The sequence below is a fragment of the Copadichromis virginalis genome, linkage group LG16 (genome assembly GCF_057382275.1).
Source record: "Copadichromis virginalis isolate Kocher_CV1m ecotype Utaka linkage group LG16, C_Virginalis_male_GT1.1, whole genome shotgun sequence".
In the NCBI taxonomy this organism is placed as follows: Eukaryota; Metazoa; Chordata; class Actinopteri; order Cichliformes; family Cichlidae; genus Copadichromis; species Copadichromis virginalis.
In genome coordinates this window covers 30,397,644-30,415,463 of record NC_140633.1, presented here as the reverse complement: position 1 = coordinate 30,415,463, position 17,820 = coordinate 30,397,644, and the positions used below count along the sequence as shown (strand labels likewise).

At 38.6% G+C, this 17,820-nt stretch overlaps 2 protein-coding genes across 2 annotated transcripts; one reads left to right on the top strand and one right to left on the bottom strand.

Annotated features, from left to right (window-relative positions):
• The first annotated feature begins 221 nt into the window (after positions 1–221).
• On the top strand, positions 222–1,145 carry LOC146691060 (olfactory receptor 10A6-like). The gene has a single exon (XM_085435102.1). The coding sequence runs from the start codon at positions 222–224 to the stop codon at positions 1,143–1,145; it is 924 nt and encodes a 307-aa protein (XP_085291228.1).
• A 6,050-nt stretch (positions 1,146–7,195) lies between these two features.
• Positions 7,196–11,661, bottom strand: LOC146691059 (frizzled-7-A-like). The gene has a single exon (XM_085434366.1). It carries the CDS (start codon positions 11,198–11,200, stop codon positions 9,491–9,493), a length of 1,710 nt encoding a protein of 569 aa, XP_085290492.1. The 5' UTR covers positions 11,201–11,661; the 3' UTR covers positions 7,196–9,490.
• Between the last annotated feature and the right edge of the window lie 6,159 nt (positions 11,662–17,820).

Below are 17,820 nucleotides of genomic sequence, written 5' to 3'. Positions count from 1 at the left end.
TGTATAAAAGTGCTTGCTGTTTGTTCCTTGATTAATCTGCTCATTTATTAACAGGTGGCTGAGAAAGAATATGTCACAATCAGGTAACATGTATTTGTAAAACAGTATTTAAAGAACTGAAATTTCTTTAATCTGGTCAAATACTCTTTTTCATATCGAAAAGGATCATCCATAACATTATTATTAAATTGTCTTGTTCACTGTGGGATATTGTGTAGAAAATGGAAAACTCCAGTGAGATAGTGTCATTTGTGCTGGCTGCTTATGGAAATGTTGGGGAGTTAAAGTACCTGTACTTTGTAATAATATTGTTCTGGTACCTCTCTATATGTGTGGCCAACACAGTCCTTATTGTGGTCATACGTGTGGACATACAGCTGCATGAACCAATGTATATACTGCTTTGTAACTTATGTGTGAACCAGATAAATGTCAGCACATCGCTATATCCTCTTTTGCTCTCACAGATGTTTTCAGACAGCCATGAAGTGACATTGCCGTGGTGTTTTCTGCACATGTCTTCCATGTACATAAGTGGGCCTGCTGAGTTTTGCAGTTTAGCAGCCATGGCCTATGACAGATATATCTCAATCTGTCATCCATTACGCTATAATGTCATTATGAACACAGAGAGAGTGTTTTTCATGATTCTCTTCGTGTGGATATATTCATTCCTTAGTGTAATACTATCATTCTCATTTATCTTTAGTTTGAAGTTTTGTGGAACTATTATTGAAAATGTGTATTGTAACCACAGATTAATACTTAGACTTTCATGTTTCGTTTCAGTCCATAACTTTTTATCTGATATATTCTTTCTCTTTGTAAGCTTTTTCATACCATTCACTCTCATTTCAGTGTCTTATGTGAAGATTTTGGCAGTTTGTCGAAAAACATCCACAGAAAACAAGCAGAAAGCCGTGACTACTTGTGTCCCTCAGATCGTCTCTTTGTCAAACCTGTTTGTTGGCTCAATTTTTCAGTGTATCGATTCCAGTGTTATAGTTGCTCGTCTACCAGTCCGTATAATTTTATCTATTTATCTTTTCATCTGTCAACCAATGCTGACTCCATTTCTCTATGGATTTAATTTGCCTAAGATAAGGCAATCATGTAAAAAGCTTTTGTTTAAGAAAAAACAATAGCTTTGTTCACCAAGAGACTTTTCTAGGGAATCGCTGCTCTGTGGGAGAGTAACTATCCACAATCATCTTATAGTCTGTAAACATAAAGAAAAGAAAATCTGTTGATGTGATATTTATTTACAATAGACCAGTGTCATTTGGTGCATGTGATGGGGGGGTGGGGGGGGGGGGGGGGGGGGGGTTTCTCTTTTGGGGAGGGGTGACACTTTCCACTTTGCTCCTGGGATGTGTGTGATGCTCTCAAACAAAACAATGTATTAAACATATGGGTATGAATACAGTGATTTTTTTCTTAAGAAGAATTTATTTAGAATAAACCATCAGACTAATTTCACAGCTTAACCCTCTGTTCTATACGGTTACCCTTGACAATTAAGATAATGAACATTTTTCTTTTGCAGGGTTTTTTCATTTGGGAATAGCTTTTGATCCTCTTTACAAATAATCTCTAAGGTTATGAATGTTGAATAACTACATAAAAATATTTCTGCTTATTGTAAGCTTGATATAGACATATGTCTTATGGGGACACAGTTTATACTGTATATGATCTTTCATATCTTGAGTCTGAAAGTGCAGGCACCAATTTAAATGATGCAAACAACTTCTCCTCCTCCTTCGGCATGCTACATATGTCACTGGCAGGGCTGGACTGGGACAAAAAAATGGCCCAGTGACCACCTCCACAAACCGCAAACTCACTCTTATGTAGTTTTTAAGAATTATAAGTTTTCAGAATGCATTTGTTTGCTGGAAGGTGTACTTAGACATTACTGCATCTATATTTATGAGTACAGTGTCCTTTTTCTCTGGAAAAAAAAAATCAAAAATTACTGACTGTACCTTTAAAATAAAACATGTCAACAAACTGTATGTATAATTCTACTGACTACTCATAGATGCATTCAGCAGCTGTGGCCACCAGAGGTCAGTACTACACCTGGCATTGGAAACCTGAGTACTGGGATAGAGGTAGTTCCTCTGAGATGCCTGCTGGATAGTTTGAGAACGGCTCCTCAGGAGGTAAATCAAACCGTACTCACAACATTTGCAGTACTGTGGCATTTTTAATATACAAGAGTCGACCATTTATTTTCTGCTTAATGGCATCACAGTGTTGCCTGTACATCTCTGTTAGTGTTTGTAAAGTTATGCCCATGCAAGAAAAGTATTTTCACTGTCAGGCCTAAGTGTCTACATGATAAGTGAATGTAATAAAAGCTGAGCTGGCTGCTGGGCAGTTTAAGGATTGCTGAAATAGGGAGTAAATCACTGCATCGCATAGGACAGTGTTTGTTCTTGTTGAATTTTTAATATACAGGGTGGGCCATTTATATGGATACACCATAATAAAATGGGAATGTTTGTTGATATTAAAGTCCTGTTTCTACCACATTAGTATATGTGACGGGGCAAACTCCTCAAGATGGGTGGTGACCATGGTGGCTATTTAGAAGTCGGCCGTCTTAGATACAACTTTTGTTTTTCCAATAGGAAGAGGGCCATGTGACACATCAAACTTATTGGTAATGTCACAAGAAAAACAATGGTGTACTTGGTTTCAACTTAACTTTTAAACCATTCCCATTTTATTATGGTGTATCCATATAAATGGCCCACCCTGTATACTATTACAAGTCTGGATCTTTAAAGTCCTGTTTAATAGCTTCACATATTAACTGTTTATGTTTGATAATGTTCTGAAAGTAAGAACCATGCACTAAAGGCCTCTTTCAGGAATTTTATGATTTATTTTAAAAAAAAAAACAACACAGCATAATTCTAATAATTTCTTTCTAAATTTTTTTTCTTGTTTGTTTGTTTGTTTTTTTGTTTTTGTTTTTAATTCTGTGGTAGCTGGGATACAAACACCAAAATCACCATTTGCCATTTCACCACACAAGGGAAGTTTTGTGTTTCTGCAGCAATATAAAGAGTAAAAATAGTTCCAAAAGATAATTTTTAGTGGCTGAATTTTATGTTTAATTCATTTCTGACTCCAGTGTGAAGTCCAGTGTGCCGGCTCAAATCTGAGTATCAAGCATGAATTTTGTTTGGTATTTGTCTAACAATATAAGTTTTAGCTATAAACAAGTTTTTAATAGATTTCTAAAAATATTTGTCTCTTTTTGCTTTTATAACAGGTGGTCTGATAAATATGTTGAGAACTGTACCTTACTTTATTGCATCTTCAGTCACTTTCAAACAGACCAGCAAACAGTTCTGCTGCATCAAGTTTAGATGCATTTTTTCATATGAAGGGCATTTTTCTCTCGATGTTGATACTTGCATTCCCAGTGTTTGTTTAGTCTGCAGATCATTATGTTAGCATCAGCCATGTTATGTTAGCTTTTCCCATTATATGACACTCCTGGGCTGAGACTACTGATGCAGTGAATGAATGACCTGATGCAGTATATAATATATGCTTTCCACAAACCCTAAGACCCAACGCTTAGCCTTCTCATTTGAGAACCACTGACTAATATAATGCTTTCTGTCCCTGAAAGGGTTTCGAGATGACTGGGAGACATGATTCCCATTACAACCTTACTGATATCAGCAGATATCTCTCCCCGTCTTGCCTGAGAATGAACCATTGTGTCCTTCTGTTTGTCTGCATGAAGAGTAAACACAAATTAATACAGATTGTTTAGAAATTCAGGATGTAAGAATATTTATATTTGGTCAGAAAGTTCTGTTGTTCTGTTTGAGAGTCTGGACTGTTGCCATGCACATACAAACAATTCATGCACCAAGTTCAACAAAAATTGAGTGTAAGCACACTCAATTAGAATAACTTTCTCTTGTATGATTAAAGCAGCTAACTCTACCTCAGTGCTGTATTTAGGATATTTTTTTTAATTATCATTAATCTTTGTAACTTTTGTTGCCCACTAGTTCACCAGATTCCTCATGTATATGTTTCCTAATCTACATAAACTAATGCCCATACAGCTAACTTTATTGTGGCACTTTAGTATTTAAGTTAGTGAAGGCATGCCTTGGCTGGGGTGATCAAAAATGACTTAAAAATATCCACATAAAGTGTGAAAACCTTCTACTTGTGCTGCTGACATTTGTTTAACAATACACGTGACTCACAGTTTGACAAAACAACCCAAACTCAAGCCCAACTTTGACTGATTTCCAGGGTCAAAGACTGTAAGAGCTACTACATGCCCTTATTTGGTAAAATATGTTGTCATAACATGTTATGAACATTGACTGATTTAAGTATATTATTGTGTCATGCATACACAATACGTCCAGCCTGAAAAGGCTTACAGCAACATAAAACCAGAGCCAGACTAGCACCATAACTTACAAATACTGAACAAATAATCCAACCTGAGATCTTTCCCAAGCTTCAGAAACAAAGGCCGCTGACTTATAAACACCAAAATTATTAAACAAACATTTCATTCAGTACATCAAAATATTTCTGGGGACTTTAACAGACACCTCGCGGATTATATATGTTCTTTTCTCATTATAATAACAAGACAGAATAAAATGTAATTTGTTTGTTCACTTAAAGACCTTTGACTTATGGATCGCTTTGAAGTCACAGATTGTAGTGCTGTACTTTTATTTTACACTAAATAAACTTTCTGTTTGTAGATGTGAGATATTGAATATATTTTACATCACCATTTTGGGGAAGTGTTTGCCTCGAGGCCTGTGCAGCAGTAAATCCTGCTTCTCCAGTGTGGGGTAGCCATAGTTAAGAGTTAAACACTACAATACAGTGACTGCAAATGCTATAAAAAAGGGGTTTCATTATTCCAACAACAGTGGCCAAGTCCTGTAAGAAAAAAAACTATGGAAAAAGTCATGATAGGAATTCTTCTGATGCAAACAAACTTCACTAGGTTTGAGTCACTGAAAGTGAAAATGACAAAATTGTTAGTTGGCTCTATTTTTCATGATATGCTATTAGGTCAGTTCTAATACCACAAGTTTTTAATTTAAACCAGAAATGAATAAAATACATTTTGACTCTTTTAGCAGCAAGAAATGTGCAATGCAAAGATCCTGGTACCCTACAGTGTTAAATATTTTAACAGGTTTGGTTGTGGCCAGAACTCTTTTAGGAATTCTTACATGTAAATTCTTTAAGTAGTCTTTAATAATAGTTCTCCAGGCTACTTGAAGAACTCAAAGTTCTTAGTAAAAAGATTTAAAGAAACCATATTGAGTAGTATATTAAACAAAAGGGCACTGAGATAGCTGTACCACACAATTTTTATTTTTTTCAATGCGATGCCCTATGACATCACATAAGCCATAACAAGCTTATGTCATCATATTGTAATAAAAACAGGCTGAAGTCAGCATGTTATAATAAAAACATCACGAAACATCAGTTTTACTATAGTCCTTGCCTTCTGGAGAGTTGCGCTCTTTAAATGTTCTTTTCCATCAGTTTTGGCATGAAGCTGAAATGCAGCCCCAAACTGTGACAGAGCATCCACCGTCTTTAATAAGATGGCCGCAGACACTCACTGTCATCCCTCTTTACTGAACTCCTCTGCACATACAGAGTGATAAACCCAAATTTGAAATTTTGGGTTCAAATCATCACTCCATAACTACCATCGCTGCTTATTTTCAGTCCAGCTCTTGTGTAATGTACCACATTTCAGTCCTTTCTCCCTGCTTCTGTTTCTAAAGAGTGGCTTCTTGACAACCATCTTTTCACAGAGACCATTTAATGAGCCTTTAGAAAACAGTAGCTGAACCAGCTTTGGCATTATATTTGTATATTCAACTAAAGAGGTGGAAACAAATGATGTGCTTTTATGACAGGATCCTAGTAACAAAGTGTCTGACGATACAATTAAATGTTGATTCTCTGGCAAGTTTTCTTGTTATGGGTAAACACATCACTGCTTCGACCCTTGAGTTAGGCGTCTTTTTTGAGTGATTCATTGTTTTAAATGGCTAAACAAACTGAAAGAACATTGCTCTGAAAAATGAGTGAAAACACAGACAATGTCCAAAGAAAAACTTCACAAAACCTGGAGAACTAAAACCACCCAAATGCACTTTAAAAAATGACACAAAAAAAACAGTCTGGCTTCTTGGAAGAAAAATGAAGAAATGAGCAATGGCTTAAGACTTTTGCAAATGTGGTAAAATTCTGATAAATAACTGATAAAACTCAACATCCCACCTATACTGATATCTGTCTCTAAATGAAAGACCTCTTTATAGACTATTTTTCTGATTCTAAAATTGTTACATGATGACAAAAGGTGAACTATCACTAAAAACCATTAAATAAATTACAAAATTTAAGCTCACAATGTGTGATTAAAATCTATCTAATATGTTTACATAGCTGTAACATGTAAAAAGAAAAAAAGAAAATATATTGGAAGAAGTTGCTAATCAGCTTCTTTAAGGGTCCAATTTGGATTCATCACATCAGAATAAGAAATAACAAATTTTATCTCCAAAGCAGAGACACATAAAGCAGATGTCATGAAAACACGACACAGTCACTTGAAGGTTAACACTATAGACACAATTTGTAGTTTAGGACAAGTATGCAGGATTTTGATGGTTGAATACACACAGAAGCATGACTTCCACAAATAATTAAAGATTGAGTCTTTTTTACCACACTTTACAGACATCTGTGCATTTTCCTTTTATTTTTGGGCCTTCTTTAACAAACTGATTCGGCTCTCCTGCCACAAGGGCAGCTATAGGAAATCTTTGATACCAGACAATGTCTCCATTTATAACTTTTATTACCTATTTATTTCAGGTTGAAAGCCATCATTAATTTCATAAAGGTTCTAGTGGAAAACAGATTTTTGTTAGTTATGTTTGTTTTTATGCAGGTCGCATGGTAATACAGATTTGGCCTGTGATTCTTGTGACATGCTGGCGTTAGAATGATAAGTCAGCAATGACTCGAGCTGAGGTGTAAGTTTGGATCACCTGCCGTATCTCTGGATTTAATGCTTGAAGCATTGCCAATAAGACAGATTCATTAAAAATATGAGTGGCAAGAACAAATCACAGAGGTCAACAGATTACAAACTTTATCGCTTTTTATTCAAACTGTACACATACATAAGGCTTATCTCATTTTAAAAAACAAGTAAAAAAAAAAAAGAAGACACAAATATGAGTACCCCCCATAAATACATTATGCTTTTTAAAAAATCAGTCTGTTTACTTGGTACCTTGCATATGTTGTGATAAAAACACTCGTATTCCTTCTGAAAACACAAACAGTGCAGTCAGCCTGGTAACACAGACCTGCTCTGTATTGTTAGGTGATGAGTGAAGTGAAACGTTTCCTAACTCAGTCCTACAAACAAATTGTACCCAGGCTTTGAGGTATGTGGTAAATTCACATGGGAACATTGGCATTTCCTATATACACACTGCTTTAACATATAATATGAAGACTGGTACAAAGTACGCAGTTTTAGTATTATTATTATAACACAAGGATTCAGGACACAGTACCAATAACAGCTCTGTAATACGAGTCATCCCTCATTGCTGGAGCGTTCCCGTTCATTACTTATGTGTATGCATGTGTGTGACCTATGCAGAGAAAATGTACTGCATGGAAAGAAACAAAAGCTTCAGGCACTCGTCTGCTGCCTAACGGCTGACTCAGGGTGAAAACGTGTTTTTCTGCTTCCCCACAATGACTCCAACTGATTTCATTACTCAAGTCTGAGAGGTCATTTTCTCATTTGACCAATGCTCTGCGAGGAATAGCGGCCTGGGAAGCAGAACAAATCACTGATAACTTGATTGCTATTGTCACCAATTACAGAGGCGCCAGCAGCTGTAATCCTTTCACTATCTTGCAAATACAATTCAGAGAACTGCAGTGTCTGTCTCTCATCTTAGCTGCATCAGCATTTATGTGATGTGAAACCTGGTAATTGGTGTTAATGTCACACAGAAATAACGTTTTCTTTTTTATTAAACCTGTGCGGTGTGATCTGAGTTCTACTGGCACCACTTACTAAAAGGCTTTACATTTCAACACTATAAAATGCTCTGTCCTGAAAATGTTTTATTTCAACAGTAATTAAGTTTCCCTACTATTGTATGAAAAGACTGCAAGTTATTTTAAAATATATATATTAACTTGTTTTACTGCCCTTAGATTCAACACTGCTGAACTCCCACCTGGCTTTGACCTTTTGACTCTCTGCTACCTTCCAGATAAAAACCTCAAGTTTCTCTGTGTTTTGAGGAGTTTCGTGAGGCAGCATAGACACTAAAATCATAACAATTTAACAAAAGTTCCAACATGTTCAGTCTACTTGGGAAAAAGAGAAACCTTTAAACACTTCAAGTGAAATTACAAGAAAACCGGCATGAGTGTGTACAGTCATCTTAATCCAGGATGAAACAAAAACCCATAGCAGCCATTCGAATTAAATCTGGATGGGTTGAAATGGTGCTTTGGATGTCTTAAAGGATCAAACAAACAAAAAAAAAAAAAGAAGAAAAAAGTCTTTTAGATAGGAGACCACACACAGAGACAAACAATGAGTTGGTGTGTCTTAATTACAGAGAGTGGAGGTGTATGTGTGTGTGTGTGGTCTCTCTAAGTGTTAGATCCAGGTCAATCTGTGGTGTAAATCATATTTTTTTTTAACACTTAGCATAAATGTGCAAACAAATACATAAAAACTTCATTCACCTTCGGAGTGAACATTCAATACAGGAAAAAATATTTAAGAAAAAAAAAGGAAGCAAAAGTTTTGATTTGTGGGCAGCCACTTGGCACATAATGGCAGAGCTGGTGTATAAAACAAAAACAAACAGATTGTACTCTGCAAAATCTAACATGTGTATTAAAGCTTTTCAGTCTTTAGCTAAAAGCAGAGTAACTTACAACGCCCCAAGTATTGAATTCACAGTCAGAGGGGGTGTGGCTGTTGGAGGGATCTGAACTTTGACCTTTTCTTGCAGTTTGCAGTCTTTTTGTGACAAATTCTTAAAAGAGCTGAGAGGAAGTACATTCAAATAGTAATACAAGGATATAATGGATAATATGTGGGAAGTTTCATAACAAGTCTGGCATTACAGTCCAGTAATCATTATGATCATTTAGGCTAAAATCCAACTTTTTTAAAAATGCAAAAGCAAAGATTGTGGGCAGAAAAAAGAGAGAAGTATAATGAAATTTAAGCCAGCTTTTGGGGCACTTGTTAAAAGTTTTGGTTGTGTTCAAAGGCCTGTATTTGCGCCACAACCTTGTAACAGAAAAAAACTGATCAAAAAATACATCCATAAGTGTGGTAAAATGAAAGCTATTCGACCTCATTCTCAGGTAACGGGAGCTCCAAACTTCACACCGTCGTCTCTCCGTGGCTGCCGTTACTGAGCCGCTTGTAGAACCGCCGCCACGACTGAAGCGTTTTCCCGGACCAGACCCAGAAACCGGAGGTGATCCCGACTATCATGGTCATCAGGTATTTGATCATGAACACGGTGAAGTCCGGGGTCATGGGGGCGAAGTTGTGCACCGGGCACGGCACGGCGAAGCGCTTGCAGGTCTGCATGTGCCAGGTGCGCTCCCAGTGCTCCCTGAAGGCTTGCTCATAGAAGTAACAGGCGATCACGATGGTGGCCGGTACCGTGTAGAGGACGCTGAAGACGCCAATCCGCACCATCAGCTTCTCCAACTTCTCTGTCTTGGTGCCGTCGTGCTTCATGATGGTGCGGATCCGGAATAGAGATACGAAGCCGGCCAGGAGGAAGGACGTGCCGATGAACAGGTAGACGAAAAGGGGGGCCAGGACAAAACCGCGGAGGGCGTCCACGTTGAAGATCCCCACGAAACACACCCCCGTAAGGACGTCCCCGTCCACCTGGCCCATGGCGAGGATAGTGATGGTTTTGATGGCCGGGACAGCCCACGCGGCTAGGTGGAAGTACTGGGAGTTGGCTTCAATCGCTTCGTGGCCCCATTTCATCCCGGCAGAAAGGAACCAAGTCAGAGACAAAATCACCCACCAGATGGAGCTGGCCATGCCGAAAAAGTATAACACCATGAAAAGGATTGTGCAGCCCTCCTTTTTGGTCCCCTGAGCCACTGTCCTGTAGCCGTCCGGCTTGAATTTATCCACGCAGACTACTTGGTCTTCTAGGAAAAACCCGGCAGCATAGGCTACCGCCACCATAAAATAACAGCCAGACAGAAAGATGATGGGCCGCTCGGGGTATCGGAACCGTCTCATGTCCACTAGATAGGTGAGCACCGTGAACAAGGTACTCACACAGCATAGGATGGACCAGATCCCGACCCAAAGCCGGCCGAACTTTGCCTCATCCTCTCGGAAGTACATGATCCCGGTTGGTTTGGTAGGTTCGCAGGGGGCTCCGCAGTCTTTGACCCCCATGAATCTGTAGCCCAGGTAGGAGGGCACTTCCAGCTGCAGCGGGCAGGAGAACTGGTGGTACTGGTTTGGTTGTGAAGGGTGCTGGTTCGGTCTTGCCATTTTGGGAGGGGGAGTAATTGGGTCCGGTGCAAAGGGAGAAGAAGAGGAGGGCGGGGTGCCCGGTTCCGACGTATTCTGGCCGACGCAGATCTCCCCGGCTCCGTGGACGGGGAAAGCCTCGCAGCGCAGCCGTTCTGGCCACTGGAAGCCGAATTTATTCATCAGGGCTTCACATCCCTGCCGTGCCCGCTCACACAGGGACCGACACGGGGGGATGGCCTGCTCCAGCACGGTGCACACGGGAGCATACATTGAGCAGAGGAAAAACTTCAGATCCGCAGAGCATTGGACCTTAACGAGTGGGTAGAACTGGTGCACCTCAAGTCCGGCGTCCTCCTGGTTCGTGTGGCCCAGGAGGTTCGGCATGATGGTCTGGTTGTAGGCGATGTCGGTGCAGAGCGGGATGGAGATGGGCTGACAGAAGCCGTGTTCCGGGATGGATATTCCACTCTCACTGTTGTAATGCTGGGCAGAAGCGGGTGAGAAAAAGGAGAGCCCGCACAGCAGCCACATGATCCGCAGAAACACGGAGCCAGTGGTGAACCTGGCCGCCGCCATAGTTGAGGAGGAGGGGGGAGGGAAGGAAAAACTTTGATCCAAGTAGTGCGACTCAAAAATGGTGGAAAATGGAAAGAATTTTTCAATAAATGTCCCAATACTTAACTAGAAGTCCAAGTAATTTCAGTTAAAATGATTGTAATCGACTTTTCTCCCGTGTGTAATGAAGATAAATCCAAGAGAAACACTCGTCATGTCATGACTTCTTAATGGTCTTTGTAAGTGACTCCAAGCAGTCCACTCTGACTCCCGGTCCGTTTAAAAGTCCCGTTTTCTCCAAACAATGCAATTTCACCTTAGTCCAGCTTACTGAACTTTTACAACTACTTACTTTAGCGCTAAACAATGTAGGATAAAGGCGTAAATGCCTAGTATTTCCACTGTTTGTCGACTTTAGTTCGCGCAGCGAGTCGCTTCACATGCTGGGCGGTTGGAAGTCCGGAGGCTCGCGCTCCTCACTCTGTGCAGATTCCACCGGTTTCCAGGCGCCCATTCCATTCACTGGACCCCCTCCCCTCCGGCCGAGCGCGAGGCGCCTTGAAACCGCCGCAGTGTCTCGGCCAATCACCGTGTTTGTTTTCCTACAGCAATCGTTCCTGATTGGCCGTTGGACCCCCACCACAGGAAAATATGTTACAGTAATTACATTACACCAGAGATTTTAACAAATATTACCCAATTAATCATTTTTTTCTGTATCATACCATTTCGCCAATAATTGTGTGTTTGTAACACTTGGAATTAATGGTCCAAGTTTGGGTTTAGTTCTGAAAAACAAAACAAGTATGTAGGTTAATCCTAAACATAAGAAATACCTCATATTCTCTTTTTGTAGATACACACACATACGTATTGTTTCTTTACTGGGCTGTAAAGCAGAATAAGAAAAATGAGATATGCATTTTTATTTGCCCCAAAAAAGTTGTAAAATTACTTTGTTTCAGCAGCCATAACTTTAAGCACATCAATAAAAAAGGTTAAAGAATTTAGATCAGCACAGTAAAATAAATGCATTAGCTCAATGCCGTAAAAAGGCAGGAGCACAAAAGTGAAGCAAAATACAAATGATTTGTATTAATAAAAATCTAGATATAATACAATAAGCAAAAATCTAAACAAAATAAACAGAAATGAAGTCCAGTTGCCCACTTTTGTGTATGACAACTCTCCAGCTCTAATTGTGTACTAAAGGACTTGATTTTTCTTTTTCATGTTTTATCAAACACACCTTTTAATGCAGTTTTCTCTGTTCAGTGTGCAGCTTTAAAACTGAGTTCTCCCCATCGCCCCACACAGTCGCTACACACAGCCACTCAATGTGTGCAGGACATGTAAACACTCTGCAGCACAGTGAGCAAACCATGAAAAAAAGAGAAAAAATTCACGAAAAAAACTAGTCTTAACCACTCAACCACAGAAAGTACCTGTTGCTGTTTAAGGGTTTTATGGCAAGCACTCAGATGCAGCTCTTGAGCTGATATTCAGTATTGTATGGAGGAACAACAGCCAAAGGAAGAGTAATTTGGACTGGCAGCATGATCGATCTGCTCAAAGGCAGTGTGGGAGGTGCAGGCGGTTCCTGGGGGCCTTGCTGCATTTGGTGTCTTTCTACCCTGAGTGGGATAAAAGAGGGTGGGGGTAGGCTTGCAGTGGGGGAAGGGACAGGAAGAAGAGAGAAGGTCGAAGAGGGCAGGGGGAGAAGGAAAAGGAGACAGAGAAGGAAGAGAAGCTGAACCAAAAGGAAAAGGTTTAGAGCTCTGTGCTGTAATCTGCAAAGAAAACTCAGTATAGATTTCTGACTGACCACACAGAGATTCAGCACCAAGTTCTCAAGCGTGCTTGTGCTTCATGTGATACAGTTGACCATAATACTACAAAAAAGACTGAAAAAGTGTTTTAGTCCTCAAGGGAAGGAGATACTTTTTCACATTTACCAACCAAGTTCTTTCCCAAAGGCTCAGCTCATTGCTTGCTAGACAGTTGTAATCTCCCCAAACAGTCATCCTCAGTTCGTCCAGAGCGCTACAGCTATTGTCATAACAAAGACGAAGAAAAATGAACCAGGTGGATGAGACCAGGTTCAGTCTTATGTGTTTTTGTTTTTAGTTTGTGCTGAATTCTCAGTTTTATCTACTTCTTTAAAGTTCTTTTATAACCCTTTCTATTTTTCACATGTTGTGCATTTTCAGTTGCCTTCTGTGCATGCATGTGCTGCAACCGTTACTCTGCATTTAACAATCAAAGCTGCCCACTGGCATGCCAAGGCAAGTTTATTTTTGCCTGAATCGTTATCTGTCTACCTAAAAGGCCCGTGATCAGGGTGTAGCCCACCTCTCTGGGACAGAATATATTTGGCTGGATTACACATTCCTTACAACGGGAAGTGAGAAAATGATTTACTCTTGAGTGTCCATATTTTTATTTTCACCACTGTCTACAGATTAAATCTGGCTGGTGATACGTCCCCACATGTCACCACCTTATGTTTCTGCATGTCGTTCCCATTTGCGTATTTGATTAAGTTACAAATAAAGGACAGCTCAAACAAAAACAACAAAAAAGCTATAAAATTCAGCAGCAGAACCTATTCAATCCTTCCCCAAAGTGGATTCAGTAACATCTTTTAAAAAAGTTGTAAAAGGCAGAGGAATGTTATGGTTTTGTTGATAAAAATCAGTTTAAAACCTTGTTGATAATGTGCTGCCTTTGTTTCTGATCTAATCAATACACACTGACCCTAATGTTATCTTACCAGGCAATACACTGATTACTGAAAAAGCAGGTTTTATTGATGGTACAAGAGGAAGAGGGGGAAAAACTAAACTGCAAAATTTACCAGGATACTCAAAAAAAGACATTAATATGATTTGGCAAGGGTCACTCATTGTTTGCATAATGTTAGAAATAAGCAATTAGATTAAAGTGTGAGATATTTAGGCTAATAGGGTTATTAAAGGACAGCCCAATCAGTGTTTCCAGCAGGAAAGCTAGTTTCACTAATGCAGAGGTGTAATAATCAAAAACTCCAGCTATTAAAGCTATTGATTTTGAAAGTAAACTTTGATTTCTCAGGAGTGTAGTTTGTCAGACAGCATCTGATTAGTGTTACAGACACGGTGATGTTATACACTAGAGTGAATGAATAAATGGACTGAAGCAATAAATCAATCCATCACGATCACACAATGGTCATCGGGGCATCTGGACTCTAATGAAATATAACAAAAACCATTTAACTACCAGTAGTTTAATCTGGCATATGTATATAATTCAAATTAAAACACACGTGAAAAAGTAACATAAAAGGCTTTTCCATTGCAAAAATTGTAATTTCAAATTCAATTACAATTATGAAAGAAAAAAGATCATGGAGATAAAACAATTAATTTGCTGCATTCCTTTTCGCTGCGGTGCTCTTGTTTTGTCTTTCCTTTACATCAGTGCACTTTCACCTCTCTCTGAAACTCCAACCTCACTCCCTGACATGTGAGAGGTTTAGTCCAGCTTGAGGCAAAATGATAGAAAGACAGACTTTAGTCAACAAAAACAGCAAAACCAATTCAGCTGAATCACTTTGGTTCCAAAGAGTCAAATGGGAAACACCAGTTAAAAAGATAATTGATAAACAAAGACACATTAAACAATGACCTTTTTTGACAAAGAAAGTCGAGTTCTTACATTAAATAACGGTGACTAAATTTGACATTGATGGGCAGCAGCATCTTAAAATGCAATTTATTTATGAAAGTGTCTCCATCACATTTTTCCTTTGCATTTGAGTAAAGTAAACAAACGTAACTGGAACACCCCCACATAAAAATCCCTGACAACAGTATCTTCCTCCCAGCTGGCAATGTGCCACACCACAAAAACTATCCAGGTGTACTCAAGGAAAACAAAAAAATACAAGGTTTTGACCCAGGCTCTAAACTGATCCCACTCTGATCTAGGCCTTGTGGGATCCATCAGTAGACACTTAATCCATGTAGGCCCTCCTACACAGCAAACCATAGGACACAAAGCATCTTCTCCCAATGTCCAAGTGCTAGACTCTACAGGATGCTCCCAGAGTTGCACATATGCGATATTAGTGGAAAAAAACAAAAAAACAGAAAACAAAATGTTATTAGTGGCAGGTCTGTGAGTATTAATGTCAGTGTGGTACTCCAAGAACATTACCTAACGCCAACATTGCAATTGGTCATAATTTTTACAAAGTTGTACCATGAACATCAACCATCAACTCTGTGGTCAAAAAAAATTAAAATAAAATTTATAGAACTACATGATAAATAAATAAGTCAAACCACCGAAGGCCATCATATTCATCATATTCACTGGAAAAAACAAAAAAGATAATGTTGACCATTTCCATAACCATGCTTTTAAACTGATTTATATTTGTACATTTTTTACAAATCCCCATCCATAATATTTTGCAGATTCACTCCACATACTAATATGTACATTCTCCTCATTCTTCTCATTATTTTATTTATTTATTTATTTATTTATTTATTTAGTTAGTTATTTTGATTTAGCTCAAAATTTATTTTTTGTAATGTAGCTATGGTGTTGCATTCTTATCAAATGTATCAACATTTTTATAGTTTAAATGTAATAATTACAATGTTGTTTTGTAATGTTGCTGGTCTTTACATTTATTTATACTACCAAGTATTGCATAAGGGAATAATATAGGATATTACTACACTGCCCTATCCAAGCTCTTTTTTTAAACACAAGGGGAGAAAAATCAAAAGGATAGCTGACTTTATTCAGGAATCTGATCATTTTGATTGACTTAAGACAGGCTTAAAGGACACAGATAACTTGCTTTAATTTAATGATAACAGCTCTTAGACTATACAGGCCATAGAACGTCTAAAATGCCATTCAAGTCTGCAGACAGATATAAACATGTAAAAACATAAGCTTTATATAAATTTGTACCCAGTAAGATGATAGTTGTATTTTAAATGAGTTCTTCCTGCCCCTCCCTCACACAGTGGCTCTGTCTGAGGTGTAAAACACAGCAGTTAGTAGCCACACCACACACTTCATCATGTCTAACTGTAGCTGTTTGTGTGTGTGCGTATGTTTGTGGATAGTGTCTGCAGTGGTCAAACAGATGTGGGCAGTCCAGCGGGTTTCCAGACAGCCAGTCACTGTTTAGACAGCGGTCTGCTGCAGCTGGACATTTCCTGGAGAAGAAAAAAAGAAGAAGAAAAAGAGAGAAGGGAGAAAAGCAAAACAGTGGTAGAAAAGTGGGCTAGACAAACAAAAAGTACATTTACAGTAGAGTAAGGTGAGAGTTAATGATCCAAAAATGATTTGGATGGTTTGCGCTGTGTTTGCTCCGTTCTAGTGGCTGTAATGCAAAGTATTTGTGCCACCACGTGAAACCCAACACTGAGCTACTATTTAGATGTTCAGCTGAGGTGCACAAACACAGTTAGGTTTGGTTTGAGGAGGTTTTCTAATCTGAGGACAACTTAAATGAAATGTTGGCTGACCAAATTGGTCTAACCAGCATGTTAAGTGTTTCTGAGGAGTCCATATATTAGACCATGGGCAATTACCGTGTGAGTCATTGTGAAATAGTTGTAAAAGTTGTATATTTAAGTGTTTTTTAAATTGTAGGTACACTCATTATAGTTGCCAAAAATCTTGAAATTATTCATTCCCATTCATGTTTTCTTTCAAACATTTACTGAAAGAATAAAAGAGGTCACACGTGGATGAACACGGTCAAAAAGTTTGATTTGCTCAGTTTTATTTCTATGTTTTCGTATGCAGTAACATATACAGAGAGAGAGAACAGAAAAGTTTTTGTTTGCTGATCCTACCATGTTTATGTCACCATGAAACTGCTAAGACTTAGCCTGCTTACTTTGACCGTTTTTCTTAACCTCTTGATAATGTGATTAAAATTAAAGTAATTATCATTAAAACTGCAATTAAAATTTAATTATAAGTGATTGCAACTACTTTTATGTGAAACGTGTTGCTCGCAATTATAAATGGAAAATTCTCATCTGACAGCAATTCAGCTTTTGCTTCTTGTTTTAATTTCACCAGTTTAACTTCATCTTTTTGATTCACGTTGTCTTTACTTGTAGTAGTTAGCTCTATTCGGTGAAACCCATGCGCTGAACAACAGTCGGTCAAAGTTCAGAGTATCCAGCTTGTGAACATAGTGAAGCATTTAGCAACCACAACCCAATACTTCCCTTAGGAATTAGTAGAGAGCAAGACAGAGCTAACAGGACAGCGTATGTTGGATTCACAGTCATCTGGTGGACAGAAACACAACTCCAAATGAATAATGACACTACTACATGACTGCTGGATGTGTAAATAGGCATCCATCTGTTGACAAATTTTCCCTCTTAACTTAAAGGGTGATAATGTATTAATGTGTTTACAGCTCTTGCAGTTTCCACAACACTAAAGAGGGGAAAAAATCTGTTAGTGAGGTTTTAACCTCAAAATAAACACACACACACAACCCCCAAGTAGAGTCTATACCAATGTTAACAACAACAGAGCAAAGCAGAATTAAACCAAACAAGTGAAGGCAAGTTTCTAAAGACATAGTGGAAAAAGATCTGATTGGC